The 22549-nt window shown below is 45.7% G+C and overlaps 2 protein-coding genes across 3 annotated transcripts; both read left to right on the forward strand.

Moving 5' to 3' along the window:
• The first annotated feature begins 6115 nt into the window (after positions 1-6115).
• LOC123452664 (5'-3' exoribonuclease 4-like) lies at positions 6116-15857 on the forward strand. The gene is made up of 22 exons (XM_045129361.1): positions 6116-6421; positions 6561-6663; positions 6757-6833; positions 6911-7102; positions 7191-7310; positions 7389-7451; positions 7589-7723; positions 7865-8029; positions 8129-8206; positions 9329-9415; positions 9942-10013; positions 10507-10605; positions 11338-11408; positions 12086-12214; positions 12303-12379; positions 12489-12529; positions 12613-12687; positions 12868-13022; positions 13117-13221; positions 13309-13384; positions 14133-14209; positions 14585-15857. Exons 1-22 carry the CDS (start codon positions 6215-6217, stop codon positions 15423-15425), a joined length of 3045 nt encoding a protein of 1014 aa, XP_044985296.1. The 5' UTR covers positions 6116-6214; the 3' UTR covers positions 15426-15857.
• A 775-nt stretch (positions 15858-16632) lies between these two features.
• Positions 16633-20139, forward strand: LOC123452665 (FRIGIDA-like protein 4a). 2 transcript variants are annotated; one of them, XM_045129362.1, is made up of 3 exons: positions 16633-17675; positions 18818-18993; positions 19237-20139. In XM_045129362.1, exons 1-3 carry the CDS (start codon positions 16760-16762, stop codon positions 19810-19812), a joined length of 1668 nt encoding a protein of 555 aa, XP_044985297.1. In that variant the 5' UTR covers positions 16633-16759; the 3' UTR covers positions 19813-20139. The 2 variants fall into 2 exon arrangements, with proteins under 2 accessions (XP_044985297.1, XP_044985298.1); XM_045129363.1 differs by having other exon boundaries at positions 18818-18966.
• The last annotated feature ends 2410 nt before the right edge of the window (positions 20140-22549 follow it).

The raw sequence follows: 22549 nt of genomic DNA on the forward strand, positions 1-22549 counted from the left end.
TATGCGCCAAGAGAAGTAAATCAAAGGAAAAAAAGGGAGGAAGTGGGAAGGGAGGGGGACTCCTCCCACCAAACCAAGTCCAACTCGGTTTGGGGGGGAGTCCTCCCCCCCTTGGCTCGGCCGACCCTTGAGGGTCCCTTGGACCCCAAGGCAAGGTCCCCCTCCCTCCTCCTATATATATGGAGCTTTTAGGGCAGATTTGAGACGACTTTCTCACGGCTGCCCGACCACATACCTCCATAGTTTTTCCTCTAGATCGCGTTTCTGCGGAGCTCGGGCGGAGCCCTGCTGAGACAAGGTCATCACCAACCTCCGGAGCGCCGTCACGCTGCCGGAGAACTCTTCTACCTCTCCGTCTCTCTTGCTGGATCAAGAAGGTCGAGATCATCGTCGAGCTGTACGTGTGCTGAACGCGGAGGTGCCGTCCGTTCGGTACTAGATCGTGGGACTGATCGCGGGATTGTTCGCGGGGCGGATCGAGGGACGTGAGGACGTTCCACTACATCAACCGCGTTCTCTAACGCTTCTGCTGTACGATCTACAAGGGTACGTAGATCACTCATCCCCTCTCGTAGATGGACATCACCATGATAGGTCTTCGTGCGCGTAGGAAAATTTTTGTTTCCCATGCGACGTTCCCCAACAGTGCCAAGCGCTCTGAATCCAATAACCTTGTTATGTGACAACACGGGTGCCATTGCCTTAGCAAAGGAACCACGGTTTCACAAGAAGTCCAGACACATCAAACGACGCTTCAACCTCATCCGCGACTACGTCGAAGGAGAGGACGTAAATATATGCAAAGTGCACACGGATCTGAATGTAGCAGACCCGCTGACTAAACCTCTTCCACGGCCAAAGCATGATCAACACCAGAACTGTATGGGTGTTAGATTTATTACAATGTAATTCACATGATGATGTGAGGGCTAGATTATTGACTCTAGTGCAAGTGGGAGACTGTTGGAATTATGCCCTAGAGGCAATAATAAATATAGTTATTATTATAATTCCTGTATCAAGATAATCGTTTATTATCCATGCTATAATTGTATTGAATGAAGACTCATTTACATGTGTGGATACATAGACAAAACACTGTCCCTAGCAAGCCTCTAGTTGGCTAGCCAGTTGATCAAAGATAGTCAGTGTCTTCTGATTATGAACAAGGTGTTGTTGCTTGATAACTGGATCACGTCATTAGGAGAATCACGTGATGGACTAGACCCAAACTAATAGACGTAGCATGTTGATCATGTCATTTTGTTGCTACTGTTTTCTGCGTGTCAAGTATTTGTTCCTATGACCATGAGATCATATAACTCACTAACACCGGAGGAATACTTTGTGTGTATCAAACATCGCAACGTAACTGGGTGACTATAAAGATGCTCTACAGGTATCTCCGAAGGTGTTCGTTGAGTTAGTATGGATCAAGACTGGGATTTGTCACTCCGTGTGACGGAGAGGTATCTCGGGGCCCACTCGGTAATACAACATCACACACAAGCCTTGCAAGCAATGTGACTTAGTGTAAGTTGCGGGATCTTGTATTACGGAACGAGTAAAGAGACTTGCCGGTAAACGAGATTGAAATAGGTATGCAGATACTGACGATCGAATCTCGGGCAAGTAACATACCGAAGGACAAAGGGAATGACATACGGGATTATATGAATCCTTGGCACTGAGGTTCAAACGATAAGATCTTCGTAGAATATGTAGGATCCAATATGGGCATCCAGGTCCCGCTATTGGATATTGACCGAGGAGTCTCTCGGGTCATGTCTACATAGTTCTCGAACCCGCAGGGTCTGCACACTTAAGGTTCGACGTTGTTTTATGCGTATTTGAGTTATGTGGTTGGTTACCGAATGTTGTTCGGAGTCCCGGATGAGATCACGGACGTCACGAGGGTTTCCGGAATGGTCCGGAAACGAAGATTGATATATAGGATGACCTCATTTGATTACCGGAAGGTTTTCGGAGGTACCGGGAATGACGAATGGGTTCCGGGGGTTCACCGGGGGGGGCAACCCACCCCGGGGAAGCCCATAGGCCTTGGGGGTGGCACACCAGCCCTTAGTGGGCTGGTGGGACAGCACAAGAAGGCCCTATGCGCCATAGGAAGAAAATCAAAGAGAAAAAAAAGGAGGAGGTGGGAAAGGAAAGAAGGACTCCACCCACCAAACCAAGTAGGACTCGGTTTGGGGGGGGAGACCTTCCCCCCTTTGGCTCGGCCGACCCCCCTGGGGCTCCTTGAGCCCCAAGGCAAGGCCCCCCTCTCCCACCTATATATACAGAGGTTTTAGGGCTGATTTGAGACGACTTTTCCACGGCAGCCCGACCACATACCTCCACGGTTTTTCCTCTAGATCGCGTTTCTGCGGAGCTCGGGCGGAGCCGTGCTGAGACAAGATCATCACCAAGCTTTGAAGTGCCGTCACGCTGCCGGAGAACTCTTCTACCTCTCCGTCTCTCTTGCTGGATCAAGAAGGCCGAGATCATCGTCGAGCTGTACGTGTGCTGAACGCGGAGGTGCCGTTTGTTCGGCACTAGATCGTGGGACTGATCGCGGGGCGGATCGAGGGACGTGAGGACGTTCCACTACATCAACCGCGTTCACTAACGCTTCTGCTGTACGGTCTACAAGGGTACGTAGATCACACATCCCCTCTCGTAGATGGACATCACCATGATAGGTCTTCGTGCGCGTAGGAAATTTTTTGTTTCCCATGCGACGTTCCCCAACAGTCAGTACCAGATGCCTTCGTTTAATCTAATGGAAGGGATTATTTTAAGGCCTGATCATGGGGGGGGGGCGTTTACTCTTACTGCTAAGTGCACTTTATGTGACTCATTTTATGTAAACGATGCAGGTGTACATAATTAGAGCAAGTTCCAGTTATGGAAATGACAAAACTTCTGATGATGACGACAAACGGTAATGAAGCTGTGTGCTTCTGAATTGTGATACAATGACCCATATTAGCTAAACGGTAATGACGACAAACTCATATTAGCTAAATGTTGTTCTTTCTGCTTCACTGGTGAATGTAAATTTCCTAAGTGATTATTCATGTGCTCAGTTTGATAGATCTGTTACAACTTGTTCTACACAAGAAAACAAAAGTGGAGAGACAATGGAGTTGAACCCTGAACTCAAGGTAAGCATGGTGTTAGTACACATGGATTCTAGCATCTGCATGGAAATAAATCATGGTTTGGTAGACGTTCGAATTTTCAAAAGACTTGTTCATGTATGAAGCAATATTCTCGGGTGGATTATAGATTGCATAGTGTGGATTCCAAAACTGAACTACTTATCCTGAAATTCCCTTGTGATGGAGTACATCTAAACCTACTGAAATTTTCCTTTTTTTACATTTTTATGATGAATATTTTCTCAAGTACAACCTTGTTGAGCTTGAGTGGAGGAACTCAAGCCGGTGTGCGGCGAGGACAAGCCCCGGCCGTCGACGCGCACCTCTGGCTGGCATGCGCGCCGTGCCGCCCGTCGGCGCCGCCATCTACTACTTCCCACAAGGCCACGCCGAGCCGGCCACGGCCGCCGTCGACCTGTCCGTCGCGGGCGTCCCCGCGCTCCTTCCCTACCGCGTCTCCGCCGTGCGCTTCATGGCCGACGAGGAGGTCTTCGCAAAGATCCGCCTCATCCCGATCAGCCACGGCGATCCCGCGGTCGACGTGGGCGCCGCCGCCGCCGAAGGGAGGGCGGAGGACGATCGCCCCAAGCCGGCCTCCTTCGCCAAGACGAGTACGTATTCCCTATCCCGTGTCTTTTTGCTTGAATGTTTGTATGCTTACAAAATGTGCAGCAGTTACCATGGTTTGCAGGTATCCCATTCATATGATTTTTTTTATTTCCTTGGTCTCAATATATATATCAACTGCTGCAACTGCGATTAAGCTCCGTCCTTTTCTAACCTCATGATGACTTTTCACCCGTATAGGGCAAAGGAGCACTTAATCAACTTGTGGTGTAGGTTGTACTCAATTGCTTATCTTACATTATGTTTATGTTGTATTTGATAGGCTTGAGGTTGTACAATTAGAGTTCCATGTGCATACTATGGCGTGCTTTGTCGTACTTTAGGTTGCAGTTTTCTTTTCACCTTCGGAATGTGTTATACAAGTTTGTTCCATATTCATTTGCAGCGCTGATACTATTCAAGTGATAAGCTCACTTAAGTGTGGAATATGCATGTACGAAAAAGGGAAAACGGGTTATTCGGAGGGAAGATAGTGTAAACTGTTGATAACATTGTTGGGACAAAGAAGTATCATCTTATTATGGTTGTTTGTATTTTATTTTCTTCTTTCCTATGGTGTTTATTGCTCAATGGATCTTCTGGAATTGTATTATGAGCTCTGTTATAATCTCAAGCATGCACAATTTAAGTATAACAACATTCATCATTGAAATAGTCTATTTCATATGTAAAGTTATGTCAGATATTTTAGGCTTTCCTTGAAGAGTTATGATTTTTCCAAATTAATGTCACTAGGCACTAATAACTCTTAAATTATCTTGGAAGTTCAAGCTTCATAGTTTTTTTGCTGCTGCCTACAACTTCTAGGAGTGTCTTACTTTCCTGTTGTCATATGTGCATATGAGGACAATGATGATCAATCTTGTGGAGAAACGATCGCCGAGGAGGTTGAGGAGATTGATAGCAAGGTGGAGCATATGACGACTGATGATAGGTCAACTATGATGTTGTGCTAAATATGTTGAGAGTAAGCTATATGGATGAACATGAATATTTTGGTTTTGTTGGGGTTAATCCATCACTGAGCTAGCTTGCCCTCAAAGAATGGTGTGAGCCATGCCGGGACGGTGCTAGGCCTAATTGCACTTTGTTAAGTATGACTTTTGAATTTATCGTGTTCTGTGTATGCGTGATTAAGTATTAAATTTATATTGTTAGACACGCGCATTGCATGGCTTCATGTACTATTTTCGCCTATTTTATGGATTGATATATTATGAGATACGTGTTTGATTTTCTCTAACTTAATATAGGTGTTGACTACTTATTAATTCAAATTAGACAATTCTGATAGGTAGCATTAAAAGATCAGTACCCTACTGAATACCATGCTTTACAAATTAATGTTGTCAAGCTAGAGGAGATTGTCACCTCTTCCTAAGAGTTTCAGGTGAAGGAGAAACTAAAACATTGTGATATCAAATAATTGTTCACTTATTGTGAATGAAATTGCTAAAACTTAATTGTTGATATGTCTATTCTGTGAAGTTTGCGTGTGAATTAAGTACTAATGGGCAGATGGAGCTCCTTATATTGACCACCCGGGAATGCATAGTGCAAGCGAGGACTCTGTTCACTTTCTCATCTACTTATGCACACCACTTAGTTGGTATTTAACTAGTTAGTTTTAAAAAGATCCATACCGTCCAAGATATCGTACCACTGTAAACCAACCCATGGTTGGATGGTTAGGAGGATTGTGGTTTTCCCCGCCCACCAGAGTTCAAGTCCCAGACTTGACATTGGTGCTTGCATTTTTCTGGATTTATTTAAGGTCTTCCGACGATGTGCTTTCAGTGGAAGAAGACGTTCCCGTCGACAACGAAGGCGTCAGTGACGACTTCGTCAATCTCAAGATGATGTGCCGGCTTAGTCTCTCAAAGATGCTCATAGGGTTAGAGTGTGCGTGCGTGCGTTTATAAGGGTGAGTGTATGTTCGCGTAGTGAGCGACTTCGATTGTACTCTGCTAAAAAAATATCGTACCACTCTGGCAAGCTTGTGGAGACGTTTCAGCTCGTAATTACTACCGCGGCGTCCCGGGAGTATCATTTATCCGGACCGGATCAGGTCGGATCGCGCCACGACGGCAAGGCCCAACACCTCCCATAAGAATAAAAAAAAAAATAGAAGCGGCAGCGATCGAGCCGAACCCGAACCCAACCACAAGCTCCGGCACGCACGCGACGCGCCTCCGAGCCCATTACCCCCCGTCTTCCTCACCCCGCAGACCTCCTGCCCCCTTCGTATCCAGATCGAACCAGAGAGAGAAGAAGAGGGGAGCCACCGCCCGCCCCCGCCGCGCACGCCACAAGCCCCCGGCAAGCGCCGCCCCCGCCGCGCACGCCACAAGCCCCCGGCAAGCGCCGCCCCCCGAGGAGGAGAGGCGAGAGAGGAGAGGGATCCGGCCGGAAGGTTCCGAGAGATGGGAGTCCCTGCGTTCTACAGGTGGCTGGCGGACCGGTACCCACAGACGGTGTCGGACGCGGAGGAGGAGGAGCCGGTGGAGCTCGAGCCCGGGGCCTTCGTCCCCGTCGACCCCCGCCGCCCCAACCCCAACGGCCTCGAGTTCGACAACCTCTACCTCGACATGAACGGCATCATCCACCCCTGCTTCCACCCCGAGGGCCGGGTACTGCTCGATCCCCCCCCCCCCCCCCCCCCCCCCCCAAAACCCTCATTATTATTAAGCTAATGTTAGTTGTTCCCCTGCTTATTTATTATCGTGCTCATGGTCTCACGGCTTTGGCCCTCTCTCCCTCCCCACGCAGCCCTCCCCGACCACCTACGACGAGGTGTTCAAGTCAATTTTTGATTACATCGACCACCTCTTCTGCCTCGTCCGCCCCAGGAAGGTCCTCTACATGGCGATCGGTGAGCTGCTCGCTTGCTTGGCTGCTTGCTCCGTGCCAATGCGGTTTCATCATGCTAAGTTGGTTTCACTAATGCTCCACTTTAACTGCACAGATGGTGTTGCGCCGCGGGCCAAGATGAACCAGCAGCGGTCCAGGCGGTTCCGGGCTGCCAAGGACGCGGCTGATGCGGTAACGTTACTGCTTGGGTGTCATGGCATTGCCATTGCAGGCAGCTGTGTCTGTTCTCATGTTGTTGCTTTGTTCAGGCGGCCGAGGAGGAAAGGCTGAGGCTGGAATTCGAGGCAGAGGGGAGGAATTTGGTCCGGAAGGAGAAGTCGGAGGCAATCGACTCAAATGTCATAACTCCCGGGACGCCCTTCATGTTTGTACTCTCTTCGGCGCTTCAGTACTACATACAATTGAGATTGAATCACTCCCCTGGGTGGCAGTCTGTCAAGGTGTTGATACTACCTCATGTTGGGTTAATTACTCAGTTTTGTTGTTATGTTGTATTAAATGGGAACTGCATTGGTTGCATTTTATAAGGTAATATTGTCTGACTCAAATGTTCCTGGAGAGGGGGAACATAAGATCATGTCATATATCCGTCTACAGCGAAATCTTCCAGGGTTTGACCCAAACACACGCCATGTCTTATATGGCCTTGTAAGTTTACTTGCAAATTTCAAAGTAGCTGTCATTTTTGCACCCACCCTTTTACTCATTGATCACCGCATTTTTCAGGATGCTGATTTGATCATGCTTGCTCTGGCAACTCATGAGGTCCACTTCTCGATTTTAAGAGAGGTAAATTTGCAACAATTCTTTGTTCAGAACTGTACGCACGTAACTGACTCTGGCCAACGCCTCTTAAGTCAAATTTCGTGTTCTTTTTGGTAATTTAGGAGTACTTCTGTAACTACATAATTCAACTGACTTTACAGGTGATCACCATGCCAGGGCAACATGAAAAATGCTTTCTGTGTGGTCAAGTTGGGCATTTGGCTGCTGAATGCCAAGGCCCTGGTCCGGCTGATAATGTCGTGGAGCTCCCTCCAATTCATAAAAAGAAGTACCAGGTACTCAGAAGCATGCCAGCTTCTGCGCTGCTATTTTTCCTTTTCCTTTACCTTTTGTGTCTAATATCTTTTGGGGGATGCATCTGATATGCAATTTGTAACTCTATTCATTCACTGTGCAACTATTGACCTTGTTAACAGTTTCTTAACATCTGGGTGCTGCGGGAATACCTGGAGAAGGATCTGGAGATTGTAGATCCCCCCTTCAAGATAAACCTTGAACGCATCTTGGATGATTTTGTGTTTCTCTGCTTCTTTGTTGGGAATGACTTCCTGCCTCACATGCCAACTTTGGAAATTCGTGAGGTCTGTTGATTTACAAACTTCCTTATTTTAATAGGTTTCTTTTCGTCTCACAAGATAATTTGAGCTATGAAGTCATTAATTTCTTGTTCTATACTGTAGGGTGCCATTAATCTTCTGATGAATATTTATAGAGCGGAGTTCAAACCAATGGGCGGTTACCTAACTGATGGGGGTGAGGTAGAGTCTCTTTGTGCTCAAATTCTCTTATGGTTCAAAGAAAATACCATTGCATCATCTTTGCTACAAAAAAATCTTACATAATGTAAAAAGGAGTAATATTGGATTATTATTAGCTTTAGCTGTAAGTTGTAACGTAATAAACTATAATTATTAAGATGTTCCTGTGTGGTGTCACCTAGATTCTTTAGGGAAACCAACAGAGAGAGGACATCCCTGCACATGTTTTCATATTGTGTCATTACTTTGTAAGATACAGTGTAAACGTTCTTTGAGATGAATGATAGCAGTCATATCAACTAAATTGTAATGGCAGAACTGGGTTGACTAGAGATATCATAGTAAAATTACTAGATTGAACCTGATTTTCTTGCGTACAGTTTGGTGAAGTATCATTTCTATTTTTTTTGCCGACTATGGCTTGAGCATGATCAACTGACTGCATGATTCCCATTTTCCGTGACACATTAATTGCATCATTTTTACGGAGTAGGAACCATAGCATCCTAGCACAACAGCGGCCGCAGCAAGAAGCTGCCAACTGAATATCTTATTTTTTAGTTTCAGATGATTAGCTGTTAGTTTCATTCTTTTATGATCGGTTTGGCTAGTTTATTTTTGAATCAACTTTTGTTTTGATTACCATCAGGTAGGCAAGCAAGATATAATGAGCGATTGCCCCTGATGCCATCTGTTTTTGTCTTCCAGTTCACTCTTTCCCTCCTATTTTCCCTCGCCTACAGGCTTTTTCTTCCCTTCCAGCACCACAGTTCTAAGACCACATCCACCCCATTGTAAAAACACAGTTGTGTAGACTTAGGATATGGGAACATAGACCTGTTATTGTTGAAGAAGCTACGAGGTTTTGGTTCTCTGTGCTTGGCCAATATGTGGTGTAACAATTCATTAGAGTTCCCCTTGGCTTGTCTGCCTTACTGTGCGAGGTGGTGGGTGTTATCTTCCCTGTAATCGGAACAAAAAATAGATCAAAATAGACGTGGTTAACTTTAAGCCTGACATATTGGCTTGGTGGTATGACCTTATTGAATGATATTCCTGGCGATATCATGGTGACATTTATAGTTGTCCGAAACCATGACAAGTTCTTCTTTTCAATGGAAGGTTTTACTGGAACGAGTGGAACATTTCATTCAGGCTGTTGCTATCCATGAAGAACAAATTTTCCGGAAGCGTGCACGTATTCAGAAGGTACTTTCTAGCTATTCTCTAAATAATGCCTTCTTGACTTCTGTAATGCCATACACTTTTGATCCATGTTAGTGTGCATAAACCTATCACCTATGTGTGTCATTTACTGAAATAAATACTTTATAGTGCAAATATATGCCTGCTATGAAGATGCTGAGGTGCATTTTATGCTAATAAAACGAGGTCAAGTTACTTGGCCCAGGTCTAAGGTGTAATTATGTGCTTTTGGTGAAATATATTTGTATCCATACGATGGGAGTCACGACTCAGAGTTAAGTTGCATTGAAATAGTGAAATTGGATTTCAATATTCCTGCTGCTTTTGATGAACAATTCTTACTCGCTATTCTTGAACGCCTCCACATGGAGTGGTTCAGCTTCCATGTGAACATACATTTAAAAACAATCTGTTAACCTTTTCGGTACATGACAACCTTAGTTTCAACTAATGAATGAAGTGTACAAAGTCCCTCCTTTGCGATTGCTATCCCTAACGACAAGGAATGTTTATTATTTTTAAATTGCAGGCGTATGAGAACAACGAGGATAGACGTAGAGCGCAGGGAGATATCTCCGAGGAAAATCAATATGTGGACATGGTTTGTTTCTCTTCTTGTAGTGGGAGAGTAGACTGGTAGTAGTAGTACAGCATTATTGATGGTAGATCATATGAAATCAAGTCTGGGCAATCTTTTCTAAAGGAGTTCTACTGTTCTAGTTTGCGCTAATCTCATTTCCAAATTGCATCTTGCATGATTTCAGAGCATAATTGTCTGTCACTATCTAAGGGTTTCAAAATTGACTAGAACTGTATGTGGAACAATGTCATCTGGTGATTGCTTTTCCTAGTTGGTATTGTATGCTTTATTTCGCCTTTTCTTATAGAGTAGCATTATGCACAACACACAATATTTTAGATTATGACATTTTGGTAGCTCCAAAGTCTGATAATAGGATTTGCTAAAATTCAAAGAATCTGTAAATATAACAATTTCCAGCGTTTTTGTTTCTGCTAAAATGAAATAGGGAGTGTGACAGTTTGTGCTATGTAAGTTTTGCCTATCTTTTATTTTGCACCAACTTGCCCTTCAGGTTAAACTAGGAGAGCCAGGATTCAGGGAGAGATACTATGCTGAGAAATTTAGAGAAGAGGCAGAATCAAAACCCATCGATCAAGTTCAGAGAGATGTTGTGAGTCTTCTTGCTATTCGCTGTTGGTTTCTTAGTGGCACTACTTCATGAACTAATCATCAAGCATTACCATATACTATCAGGCCTGGTGTGCTTCTTCCTTTATTTGAGCTTGACATGTGGTATATGACTGGATCTCACATACTAGAAATTGAGTGGTCTAAAGTAATCTTTTATCTACAGCACCATCACGAATGTGTCGTCTCTATGATTGCAGCAAATGAAATTTAACCAGGTCGCATATTTTTTGCGAGCCATTATCGATGATTTTGTGTTCAACAATATCAAGGACACATTTTTGATTAAGATGCCATATTTAGTCTTGCAAAACAACCAACATTTATTTATGACAATGTACTGACTGCAATAAACCTCCTGCTGTATTTGCAATGGTGTCTGCCTTATTTCTGAACAGATTAATAATAATAAAAAGGGATCACACTTGACTTGTAGATGTACATGTAAAGGCTTATATGCACCCAGCCTACATTTTAACATGTCATATTATTCCTTGAGAAGCATGTTATTAGTTTTATAATCCATCTGGATCGATTGAAAATGTTCCAACCTGTTGTTGAAAGTTTATTAGGTCTCCTTCAAACAAAATTTGTAGAGTAGTTTGTAGTACAATAGTACATATCTGCCTATATGGTCACCACATGCTCTTAACACTGATGTTATCTCTATCTGCAATCCATGTCTTTTCTGACCTGATGCAATCCATGTTTTCAGGTTCAGAAATATGTGGAAGGTCTTTGCTGGGTTATGAGATACTACTATCAGGGTGTTTGTTCATGGCAGTGGTAGGTAATTATTGACCATCAACTGTGAGGATGCATAGCTACTGTTTTTTCTCTTCGAGAGAAAACATCACTTGACTTGTTAAAGATTCTCAAAATCCACGATCATACTCAAATGTCCTCTTTACTGGTTGTATGCTTGAGACTCTCAGTTATCTTATTATTTGTAGCAACTCCATGATCATAATTCTAAATCTTACCAGAATCCCAAGTTTAATCGGAACTTTCTGCGTCGATCCTTTTCTATTACGTCTGTTACCAATTGTTTCCCTATCATGTGTTGTAACTTGGTATAAAATAATTAATTTTTGTACAATTACCAACCATGAATTCCGAAGTGATTCTTCTTTGTGATGATGTAAAGAACAACTGCTACTCGTCTGTGGTGCAACATTATGCTGCAGCTGTAGAATCCACATAGGAGGTTGAAAAGTGAACTTCTTTTCTTTCTAGAATTCAAGGTTAAAAAAGCTGGACTCCTGCCAAAATTCAGACTTGAAAACTGGACTTTGTCCTGTTATTATTAAAATACTTCACACCCCTGTCATATCCACATGCATAGGTGACCAGTTGAACATAGGCACATGGCAGTTCTGCAGCTTGGTTGATAAAGCCCATGATTGACCATTTGTTTGGTATCAAGTATGAACTCTGTTTTTTTCTTCTCTTCACCCAAACAGGTTCTATCCGTACCATTATGCGCCTTTTGCATCTGACCTGAAAAGTTTGACTGAGTTTGAGATAACCTTTTTCTTGGGTCAACCTTTCAAGCCATTTGATCAACTAATGGGAACACTGCCAGCTGCTAGGTTTGTCATTTCTGCTAACGAGCCTATCCATACACATATCATGAATTGTAAGCTGAACAACACCATATATTCTTCATTTCTTCTGTAGCTCTAATGCACTGCCAAAGCACTACGGGGATTTGATGACTGACCCAAATTCACCGTTGAATTATTTCTATCCCAAAGGTACCAGCATCTCTTGTCTTTTCTTGAGGACCTCATGATGCATTGTTTGGTACTTTGTACGTATGTATTATACTCTTTACTCCATACCACCTTCCTTTTGCAACTGCAGATTTTGAAATAGACATGAACGGAAAACGTTTTGCATGGCAGGTAGTCAACTAATGGACAAAACAGTTTTGCATCAGGTGACTGGTTAACTATTGCTTGAAGATTTGTTTCTGTTATTTTTCCAGGGTATTGCAAAATTGCCTTTTATTGATGAAAGGCGGTTGCTTGCGGAGACACAGAAACTTGAAGATACATTAACAGTATGTAGATTCTGATCCTTCTTTATCAATGTGCTAGTCTTATTTTTCTTTGACTTTTATTTTAGGATCCTTTTGAGTTTACGTACTAGGCTCGTAGTTCCTTTTTCAGCTATTCAGCGTGCTTTGGTTTATGCTTGCGGAGACACAGAAACTTGAAGATACATTAACTGGCTTTTGCAGGAAGAAGAGAGATTCAGGAATACGACAATGTTTGACATAATTTATGTGCGGGAAACTCATCCACTATCTGCTCATATTGCATTACTGTATCAGATGTACTCTCAACAAATGATAACAGATCCTTCCTATTGTCTCCCCATTGACCCTGCTGCTAGGTTGGTATATATAGATCTGGATTGTCTGTTTCTTGATGGTGCTATTTGCCTTGATTTCTACTTACAATGTTGGTATATTGGCTCCTGGTTTCAGTGGCGGAATGAATGGATTTCTTTGTTTATCTCAAAGAAATTGGTACAGCATCTCTGTAGAATCTCCAGTTAAGGGTTTCAATGGCATCACCAATAACCGAGTTTTGTAAGTATTATAAGATGACAAAGCACATTATAAGCCAAATTTTACCATAAAATCTTTCAAGTGTTATATTCTTCTATTGTTTTCCAGGAATGCTACCTATGTTAGCCCTCAGTATCACAAACACATCCCGGAGCCTCCAGAGGGCGTCATTATACCTCCAAAGGTACTCTCCATACACAAATATAAGATATTTTGGATATTTCAATATGGACTACATACAGACTGAAATGAGTGAACAAACACACTAAAATGCGTCTATATACATCTGATGATCTGAATCAGGAAAAAGTTAGAACATCTTATAATAGTGAACGGAGGGAGTATTTCCTAACCTTTGTGCGTTTAGCTGGATGATCAATACTTACTGGTGATAATTAAACATAAACATATATGTTTTCTTGGTATTAATAGCATAATACTCTAGTTCAGCCTTTTAACTTCTGCCTTGGGTGGTAAATGGAGGAGTTGCTGACTTGACTCAGCTAATAAGTGAAAGTAATGAATGGTGTGAGTTTTCTTGGTGCCGCCTCATCGGTCTCATGCAATTTAGCGTTTTATTTTTTACTTTGCATTGCCTAGGAGATGTAACTTTGACCATTATTTTCTACAATACTACGATGTTCCCAAAAAGTATTTATGCGACGAATCAAGTGTTGTTATTTTCATGCAGCGGCATGGATAAAATAGTTTTGTTTACTATACCGTACTATCCAAGGATAAAGTTAGTCTGTATGCAAGCCACAGTAACTTATATGTGAAAACAATATGAGTATCATTTTTTTATTTGCTGGAAAAGAATCGTTTATTGTCTAATTATTTGAATTGGTTAACCACTGTTCTTCACAATTCAACTATATGGTCTTTCTTTTGTTGAGATGAATCATGGGCCAACATAGTGTACCATTTTGTAGATATTGAAACCTTATGATTTCAAACCTTTTCCCATATTGTGGCATGAAGATAATAGTCGGCGACAAACACGAGACAGGTATGGTTACCATTTCATATTTTCTTAGCAGAAACCGTTGATACTACTTTTGCATTAAATACTGCATATAGATTACTACTCCTGCCGTTGACAAATATAAGATGTTTTGGATATTTTGATATTGACTACATATATGGAGTGAAATGAGTGAACAAACACACTAAAAACATGTCTATATACATCTGATTCAGAAAAAGTAAGAACATCTTATATTTGTGAACGGAGGGAGTACATGATATTCTATCAGATGGAGGATTAATACACATCTTTTTCATGGGAACAATACTTGTTGAGTTGCAACTTTTTTCTCTCTAGCTGTAGCCGAGCTAATTGATAAATTGTTTGTTCTGGTTGTGAACGATTTGATAATTCCAGGCCTCAAGTGCATGGAGCTCTGACAGGTTCTGTCTTAGGAGAGGCTGCACATCGTCTACTGAAAAATTCCCTGCAGATCAAATCTGGCAGCTCTGCTGGGCTGCTTCATGTGCCATATGGGGCTGCACCCTATGGCCCTGGACACAGAGCAAGGCCCTCTGGACCTTTGGGATATGAGAGGGGTTTTGTGGACAATCCATACCATGCACACATGTCCAGAAGCGCTCCAAATCCTCGTCCTCAGTTCTTTGGTGAAGCTCAACCCAACAGACAAAATGTTCGGATACTAGAACGGCCAAACAATCGAAGCCGCGATGCCGGCATCCATTCAGGGATGTCAAAACTGGCAATCCAAGATGGGCCAAGAATGCAACAAAATCACAGGATGCAGGGTCCTGGATATTTTCCAAACCAGCCATATCCGAATCAGTATGCCGGGTTCCCACCGCAGCGGCCCATGCAAAACAACAATTTCACACAGCAGCGGCCCGTTCAAAATGCAGGATTCCCCCAGCAGCGCCCCGTTCAAAATGCAGGATTCCCCCAGCAGCGGCCTGCTCATAATGCTGTATTTCCACAGCAGCGGCCTGTTCAAAATGCAGGATTCATACAGCAGCAGCAAGCAGTAAACGGGGTTCCCCCACCATTCCCTCCCAGCACTTGGATCGACAAGCAACCAAGCGGAGGCCAGGCTGGTACACCTGCCAAGCAAGACCCGAGGACAAACAGACATCCTAAGCCAAAGCAGGATAACCTGAGGTCACAGCATGAGAGCAGACATCAGGCCGCCAAGGTGATGTACCGTGTCAAAGGCCAAGCTCCCAATGACTTGCCGGAGTAGAGATGACCATCAAGAATCGGCAACCTGGGTAATTTACCGAACTACTCCAAGATGATCTTTTGTGTTCCATGTGCACAGGCATGCTGCCACAAGGAGGTTCATTCAACTCAACATACTCCTGCTGAAAGCAGCCATACATAGTGGTTCCTCCCTATGTTGGTCGACATGAATTTGATTATCCCATTGCCGCACCCGATGTATCCCGTCTGAATGGAGTTGAACTGTTCTTGATCAGGTCGATTGAAGTTGACCTGCTGTATCGCGTCCGAATGATCTAGCACAATGATTTAGATAAAGCCTTATTTAGTTGTTAGGACAGGATGTCAGCAGAGGGCAACCACTGCTGTTGTATGTCTGTAACCCTGAAACTGTTTGCGCGTGACAATTACCCTTGCCGGTGGCAAGGACTGATTGAACCCCATCATTCCTGCAGGGCCTTTGTTGCTGGTGTGTCGTGTCGAGTCTGTCTACTGTTTCCGTGGTAACTTTTTCTTTGACGATGCACCACTATAAATGTTGCCTCCTGCTGTGTGTGTGTGTGTGTGTGTGTGTGTGTGTGTGTGTGTGTGTGTGTGTGTGTGAGTGTGAGTGTGAAACACTTTGGTTGATTTTATTCCATCCAGTTCTCACAAACTCAACCAGGACGTCGGTGGAAGGAACTTTGCTTGCCAGTGCGCTGGTTGGTTGAGTTGTCAGCGGAAAGAACGAAAGAAAAAAAAACCCCCAAAGTACAGCGAAACCAGAATTAGTACTACTAATATCAGCATATATCCATAACCAAGGGAGCTACTTCAAGGGATTACTAGGCTACAATACATGATTAGCTAGTGATAGGTTGGTGGGCACAAAGGCAACGCCTACAGAGGACTATAGCTAGCCCGCACAATAATTCATTCCTGCCGCTGTTGCAGACAGAGCCGGAATGAATCGCCTCGCGTGCTCCTCCGCAAAGGCCCGACCAACCCGCACTGTTCCACTGCATCTCACGCCACGCCTCCAGCTTTTCCTCCCCCCCCCCCCCCCCCCCCCCCCCCAAAACCTCTACGCCGCGCTCCCCCAGCCCGTTTCCCCTCCAGGCGGGCCCGGACCCATCCCCTGCCGGCGTCGGCCGACGGGTGGCAAAGCGAGGACACCCATACCCGCGGGCGCGTCCTCACATCGCGCGCGCGCACACACACACACACACACACTCGTCGTCCCCGCCTTTATTCCCCCACCCCCACCACCCCATCGCTCCCCCCCCACCCCGCTTTCCCCTTTCCCTTTCCCTTTCCCCCCTCGCAGGCTCCCGCTAGGGTTCCGCGCGGATCGCCGCCTAGCTAGGGTTCCCGGCGATGGCTGCCGCGGTGGTAGCCGCGGAGGAGGCGGAGGCGGCGCCTCCGGGAGCCGACGCGATCAGGGACGGCTTCGCGGAGCTGGAGCGGCAGCAGGAGCTGCTGGCCAGCTGCACGCGCCTCTACCAGCAGCTCACGGAGCACTTCGGGTCCCTCGAGCGCGGCATCAAGTCCCGCTCCGACTCGCTCCGCGCCAGGCGCCGCGTCGTCGAGCTCCGCGCCTCCCGCAGGCTCGACGCGCTCCGCCGCCGCGAGCGCTCCATCGAGGCCTCCGTCTCGCTCGCGCTCTCCCGCCTCGACGCCCTCGCCAAGTCCCCCGCGCCGAAGCGGGACCGGGAGGACGGGGACGCCCCGCCGCCTCCTTCGTCCGACGACATCGCCGACGGCCTCGCCGCGCTGTGCGCCGCCATGGACCCCGCGGGCTTCCTCGCCTTCGTCGTCGAGCGCCGCAAGGAGGTGGACGCGCTCCGCGCCCAGCTGCCCGCCGCGCTACAGCGCTGCGTCGACCCTGCCAGGTTCGCCATGGACGCCGTCTCCGAGGTCTTCCCCGTCGACCGGCGCGCCGTCCGGTCACCCACCGACCTGGCCTGGGCCTGCGTGCTCATCCTGGAGGCGGTGGTCCCCGCGCTGGCCGACCCGGACCCGGAGATTGGGGCCGCGCGGCCCATGGTGCCGCAGGCGGCCCGCGACAGGGCGCGCGCCATGGCCGCCGAGTGGAAGGAGGCCGCCGAGCGCAAGGGCGGGGTGGAGGGCGCCAAGCCGCCCGACGCCCACGCCTTCCTGCAGCACGTCGCCACCTTCGCCGTGGCGGAGAAGGAGGACAGGGAGCTCTACAAGAGGATCGTCCTCAGCTTCTCCTGGCGCAGGCAGATGCCGCGCCTCGCTCTCACGCTTGGCCTCGAGGATGACATGGAAGGTAGTACTTCATTTCAGCTCTTTTATCTCCAGATGTTCCCGAGACCACGTACTAAAATGATGAACTCGTTGTTAGTCGGCGCAGGGCATGAAATTGGTTGAGTTGCTAGATCTAGCGTTTAGATGCCACTACACAGCCACGGTTTGCTCAGGGGATTGTGGATAAGATCAGTAGATTAGATTTAGTTCTTTTTATTTGAGCAAGTCGTATTGAACTGGTGATTGACAAGCCACAACTAGGTTGCTGTGGTGTAGCGATGTTTCGTGTAGGCAAGTTTCCATATGTGTGTCCTCTACCTGGATGAATTGTCACTGTCCTAGGCAAGTGCTAGGAAACAGCCAAGTGCTGGGGAGCGTTACATTCTTTGAAGGTCATACGGCCATTACCATGGACCACCCTTTCTGTTGTAGTGTTGCTTCAGTGATTGTCACGGGGATGTGCCACTAGGTACTATCATCTGTATTTTGTCTGCATTCCTATGCTTATCGTTGTATAGTTCTGTGCTATTTTCACTGTTAGTAGAAGAGTGTCATGTGGATTCCGTGGTTTTCTCATGCATGAGGTTTCTCAAAATATGCATCCTTTTCTTCTGTTTTGGTGGTTATTAAATGATTACTCCCTCCGTTCCTAAATATAAGTCTTTGTAGAGATTTCACTAGTGGACTACATACGGATGTATATAGACATACTTTAGAGTATAGATTCAATCATTTTGCTCCGTATGTAGACCCTTAGTGAAATCGCTTAAAAGACTTATATTTAGGAACGGAGGGAGTAGTTGTTACTCTATGTTTGTATTAATTGATGAGTACTCCCTATATAGCTTGCAAAAACGTCCTATATTGTACTACCTTTTTAGGAGCGACACATTTCAGCAAAATGTAGAATACTTGACCTTTTTAGGAGTGACACATTTCAGCAATATGTAGAATACTTGTCTTATGTTTTAGCATTACTTACTTCAGCCCTCTTTCTGTATGAGACCGACCTTGTTGGGCTGGGGTGATAATTTTGGGTTGCCTGATGGTGAATGTATGCTGCTGGCACTTTATACCTTAGTAATATCTTTGTAGGTCATTATCCTTCTCACCTGAATTTGTTAAGAATTAAGCTGTCTCATCTGACACGATTCATGTTTGCAGACATCATTGAAGAACTTATCACAAAGGGGCAACAACTTGATGCCGTGAACTTTGCATATGAGGCTGGTCTTCTGGAAAAATTCTCTCCAGTCCCTCTTTTAAAAACCTACCTGGAGGATTCTAAGAAGATCTATTGCGCTCCAGACAACGTGAGCACTAGTAGTGGCCAATCTGGGGTAAGACTATTAGTAATATTGAATTCAGCGTTGCACGCCTGAAATTCTACAAGCAGTCAAGTAGTCTGTCAACAGGGCATTCTGAAAGATATAGATGTTTGCTTCTTGTAGCTATACCAGTTTACCTCTGTTTGCTAGTAGTAGCTAGCACTGTATATCAATTTTCCATTGTGGCTTTGGTGATGATTTCTGCCTGCTCTGTTTCTCATACCAAATTAGGGTCTAATATTGCGTCTCTTGTAGGTCAATGCAAATAAGAAGGAGCAGTCTGCACTTCGGGCTGTTATAAAGTGTGTTGAGGACCACAAACTCGAAGCTGAGTTTCCACTGGAGGATCTCCGGAAACGACTTGAAGAATTGGAGATGGCCAAGACCGAGAAGAAAAAGGCAGCATCGAGTTGTTCCAGTGGTGGCCCAGCAAGCAAGCGCATCAAAGGGAGCGCTGGGGGAGCAATGTCCCCTTCCAAGGCTGGTCGTCTAGGCGACAACACCGGTGCACCATCTTCGCCCGCCACCGCCACCAGCAGCAGCACCACCACCGCATTCATCGGCTCACCAGCCTCCCATGTCTCGTACGGTACTGGATCTCCCTACTCTTATGATAGGCCAGCTGGGCACGCCCTCTACTGTGGCCAGAGCCCACCTGCAATGAGGGAGCCATATGCATACCCACCTGCGATGCCGGTGCCTAATGTTGGCCTTGGAATGCCATACCAAGCCCCTCCCATGACCTACCCCATCTACGCTGGATACAACAGTGGCCTGGGAGCCTATGGCAATGCCATGTCCCCAGCCTTCCACCAGGCTTACTACCGGTAGAATCAGTCGGAAATGACCAAATGACAAGAGCCGATGACGGCGGGGCTTCGTCAACGGTGCCCTGTTTTGTAGCGACTGACTACAACGGTAGGTTGCGCACGTCCTTAATACATCACTACTAGATGCTTATGTTACTTCGTTCTGTCCGGTTATTAGCACTCATGTTTACTTCCGCACTGAAAACTGAAGAACTGAATGTAAAGTATGGATGCCGTGTATGTGGACCTTTGTGTTGTAATTCAGTTTAAAGCACTAGGCGAAAAACCAAAAAAAATATTATGCATGTAATCCTCAAGCATTGACTATTAATATCTTCTGTTAGCTATAGTTGTGATGGGGTCATTATTTTTCTCTGATCATTACATCTGTGTGCTTGTTATGCTTTTATTTTTTAGCTTAACTTAGCCTGCTATTTATTCGAAAACCTCCGATGCAATAATGTGCAGAATAGAATCCGGTGGACTATTATTCCACACTTGACAGATTTCTTTGCTCACACCCTCATTTTTTTAGCTATGTCAGGTTCTTCACTCACACCCTCTTTTTTTAGCTATGTCAGGTTCTTCACTCACACCCTCTTTTTTGTTATTTTTTTAGCTAAAACATGAGCAGCACTATTCGCTGTTCGATGAGCCTAGCTTACCTTATATTCCTGCCGCGGCCTGGAGCCCCTTCCTCGATCAGTGGTCTAAAATTGTCAGGTTTCCTCTCCTTGCTTCGGGCCATATCAACCACCACCTTACAGTCAAGCTCGACTTCACTCACACGCTCGCTGGCACTCCCAGAATATCAACGCCTTCTGGATTCGACGCCTCCGGAAAGAAGTAACAAGCGCCGGTGTGGTGTGGTCTCTGAGCACAACACCACCTGCCTCCTTTGTCACCAAGCTTCGAGATGCCCCTCCGGCGTTTTCCATACCGCATGCTGCACTAGCTCCCGGCCTCTTAACAGACTTTGCTTCTCGACCTTGTCTCCGCTCATCCATACAAGTCATCACCGAGTCTAGTATCACTTTTGGTGACGCAATATTCTTCCCTTCCGTGGCTTCCAGTGTCCACGAGCATGACGCTTTACCGCGCCACCCCCTCTCACTGTCGCTGATCCTTGAACTACCTTTGACTGTTGCAGCCGTTCCAGTGTCCACCAGCATGCCCATGCCCATCTTTTGTCGATAATTTTCGACCGGAAGAGGCCCTAATTCTCCGCCCCCCTCATTAGAAGCATTAGCAGGAGGGTCACATATCCATCTGCATGCACCAACCTGAATCCTAAGTTGCTCAACGCTTTGCTAAAATCCTCAGATCTTTTATCTAGCGGCAGATCTGTCACATGAACCCACATTTCCACCGTGTTAAAAACCATCTCCGACGACGGCCTGACATCACCCTCATAGACTCACAGTCCTTGAGAACTATCACATGGAAGTTAAACTGCCACTCTCATAGTCCTTGAGAACTATCACATGGAAGTCAAACTGCCACGGCCCATTGTTAAGCACATGTTTCCAGTCTCCCTCGCTTTTAAAGGACAACAAAGATGTTGCCTCCCATGTCTCTGAACTGTGCTTCGCGGTGCAGCAGACCCCAAGCCCTCATCATTGTTCTTTCCAGCGCATGTATGTTCACTGGCCGGGGTGAGCCGACTTTGCCGACGGCATACCATCTCCTCGGTCTTGACTCTTGAGTGATCCTACCTGGGTCCTGAAACACAAAGCCCGTCGACCTCCTTCGCAGTAAGCAGCAGATCTCCCATTCTTGCAGTGAGGTTGGCCGCCTCTTCCGACTCCTTGCCTTTCGTTCGGGGATTTCGTCGAACCCCCCCTGCGTGATGATCATGTTACCGTCCTTGCCGTTTGTGTTGGAGTCTTGTGAGTTGTCGCCACCGCCTTTGGTGTGCTTTTCGCCATTGTAGTCGCAGCGCCTGCCCATCTTGCTTTCTCTACCATGGCCTTGTCGCAGTGGAGTAAGAACCAAAAAGAGTTCCACATGCTAAAAATCCGTTTTTTTTGTACCGGACAGTTCTAGCAGAGACTGCAAAATACTAAATACTGCATGTGTTAAAAAGTTTTGAACAAAATACTGCATGCTTTAAAAAGTTTTGAACATGCATTAAAAAGCGCTATCGCACGCAGCAAATTTGAGGGCGTCGGATCGCGCGCGCATCACAATTTACACTAGTGTTTTCGATCGGACGTAAATTTTTTATGCGACTGTTGGAGATGCTTTGTCCACCACACATGGCACACACTTCCGCAGTCTCACCACCCGAAAACCCTCGCCCTGCAATCGCCTCTGGTAAAAAAACCTCGTGGTTGACCCGCTATGTAGAACCACACTTTCCTGGTGTTGATTTATTTGGCTTTGTGCATGCATGCATGTACTTCCAGTTTGAGCGTGAGTTGTACTTCTGTTTGGATCGTTTCCGAGAAAATTTCTGTCACCGCGCTTTGCGTCTTTTAGCTCCGGAAAAGCTGATCGAGATAAGTGTGCGTGTATGTGTGTTGTGCAGTGTGCAACAGCGAACGTGACATAAGTACAACTCGTGTCCAAGAGTGTGAGTAAAACTTGATGAACAAAGAGTACAACCAAGACATATTTATCCAAGAGTGTGACTAGGTCTCAGATTTAACCAAGTCTGACATAAAATGCAAGAGAGAAAAATAAAAAATTGAAAAGAAAATTTTACATGGATCTTAATGTAAGATCTTATGAAGTCGTCTGAGACTTAGCTAGATTGT

The sequence above is a fragment of the Hordeum vulgare genome, chromosome 5H (assembly GCF_904849725.1).
Source record: "Hordeum vulgare subsp. vulgare chromosome 5H, MorexV3_pseudomolecules_assembly, whole genome shotgun sequence".
NCBI classification, from domain to species: Eukaryota; Viridiplantae; Streptophyta; class Magnoliopsida; order Poales; family Poaceae; genus Hordeum; species Hordeum vulgare.

Excerpts from the sequence above, each read along its gene's own strand:
- LOC123452664 (XM_045129361.1), top strand. The coding sequence starts at position 6,215 with ATGGGAGTCCCTGCGTTCTACAGGTGGCTGGCGGACCGGTACCCACAG. Across the intron at positions 6,834-6,910 it reads CCAAGGACGCGGCTGATGCG|GCGGCCGAGGAGGAAAGGCT; the intron begins GTAACGTTACTG and ends TGCTTTGTTCAG. Across the intron at positions 7,452-7,588 it reads ACTTCTCGATTTTAAGAGAG|GTGATCACCATGCCAGGGCA; the intron begins GTAAATTTGCAA and ends CTGACTTTACAG.
- LOC123452665 (XM_045129362.1), top strand. The coding sequence starts at position 16,760 with ATGGCTGCCGCGGTGGTAGCCGCGGAGGAGGCGGAGGCGGCGCCTCCG. Across the intron at positions 17,676-18,817 it reads CCTCGAGGATGACATGGAAG|ACATCATTGAAGAACTTATC; the intron begins GTAGTACTTCAT and ends TCATGTTTGCAG. Across the intron at positions 18,994-19,236 it reads CTAGTAGTGGCCAATCTGGG|GTCAATGCAAATAAGAAGGA; the intron begins GTAAGACTATTA and ends CGTCTCTTGTAG.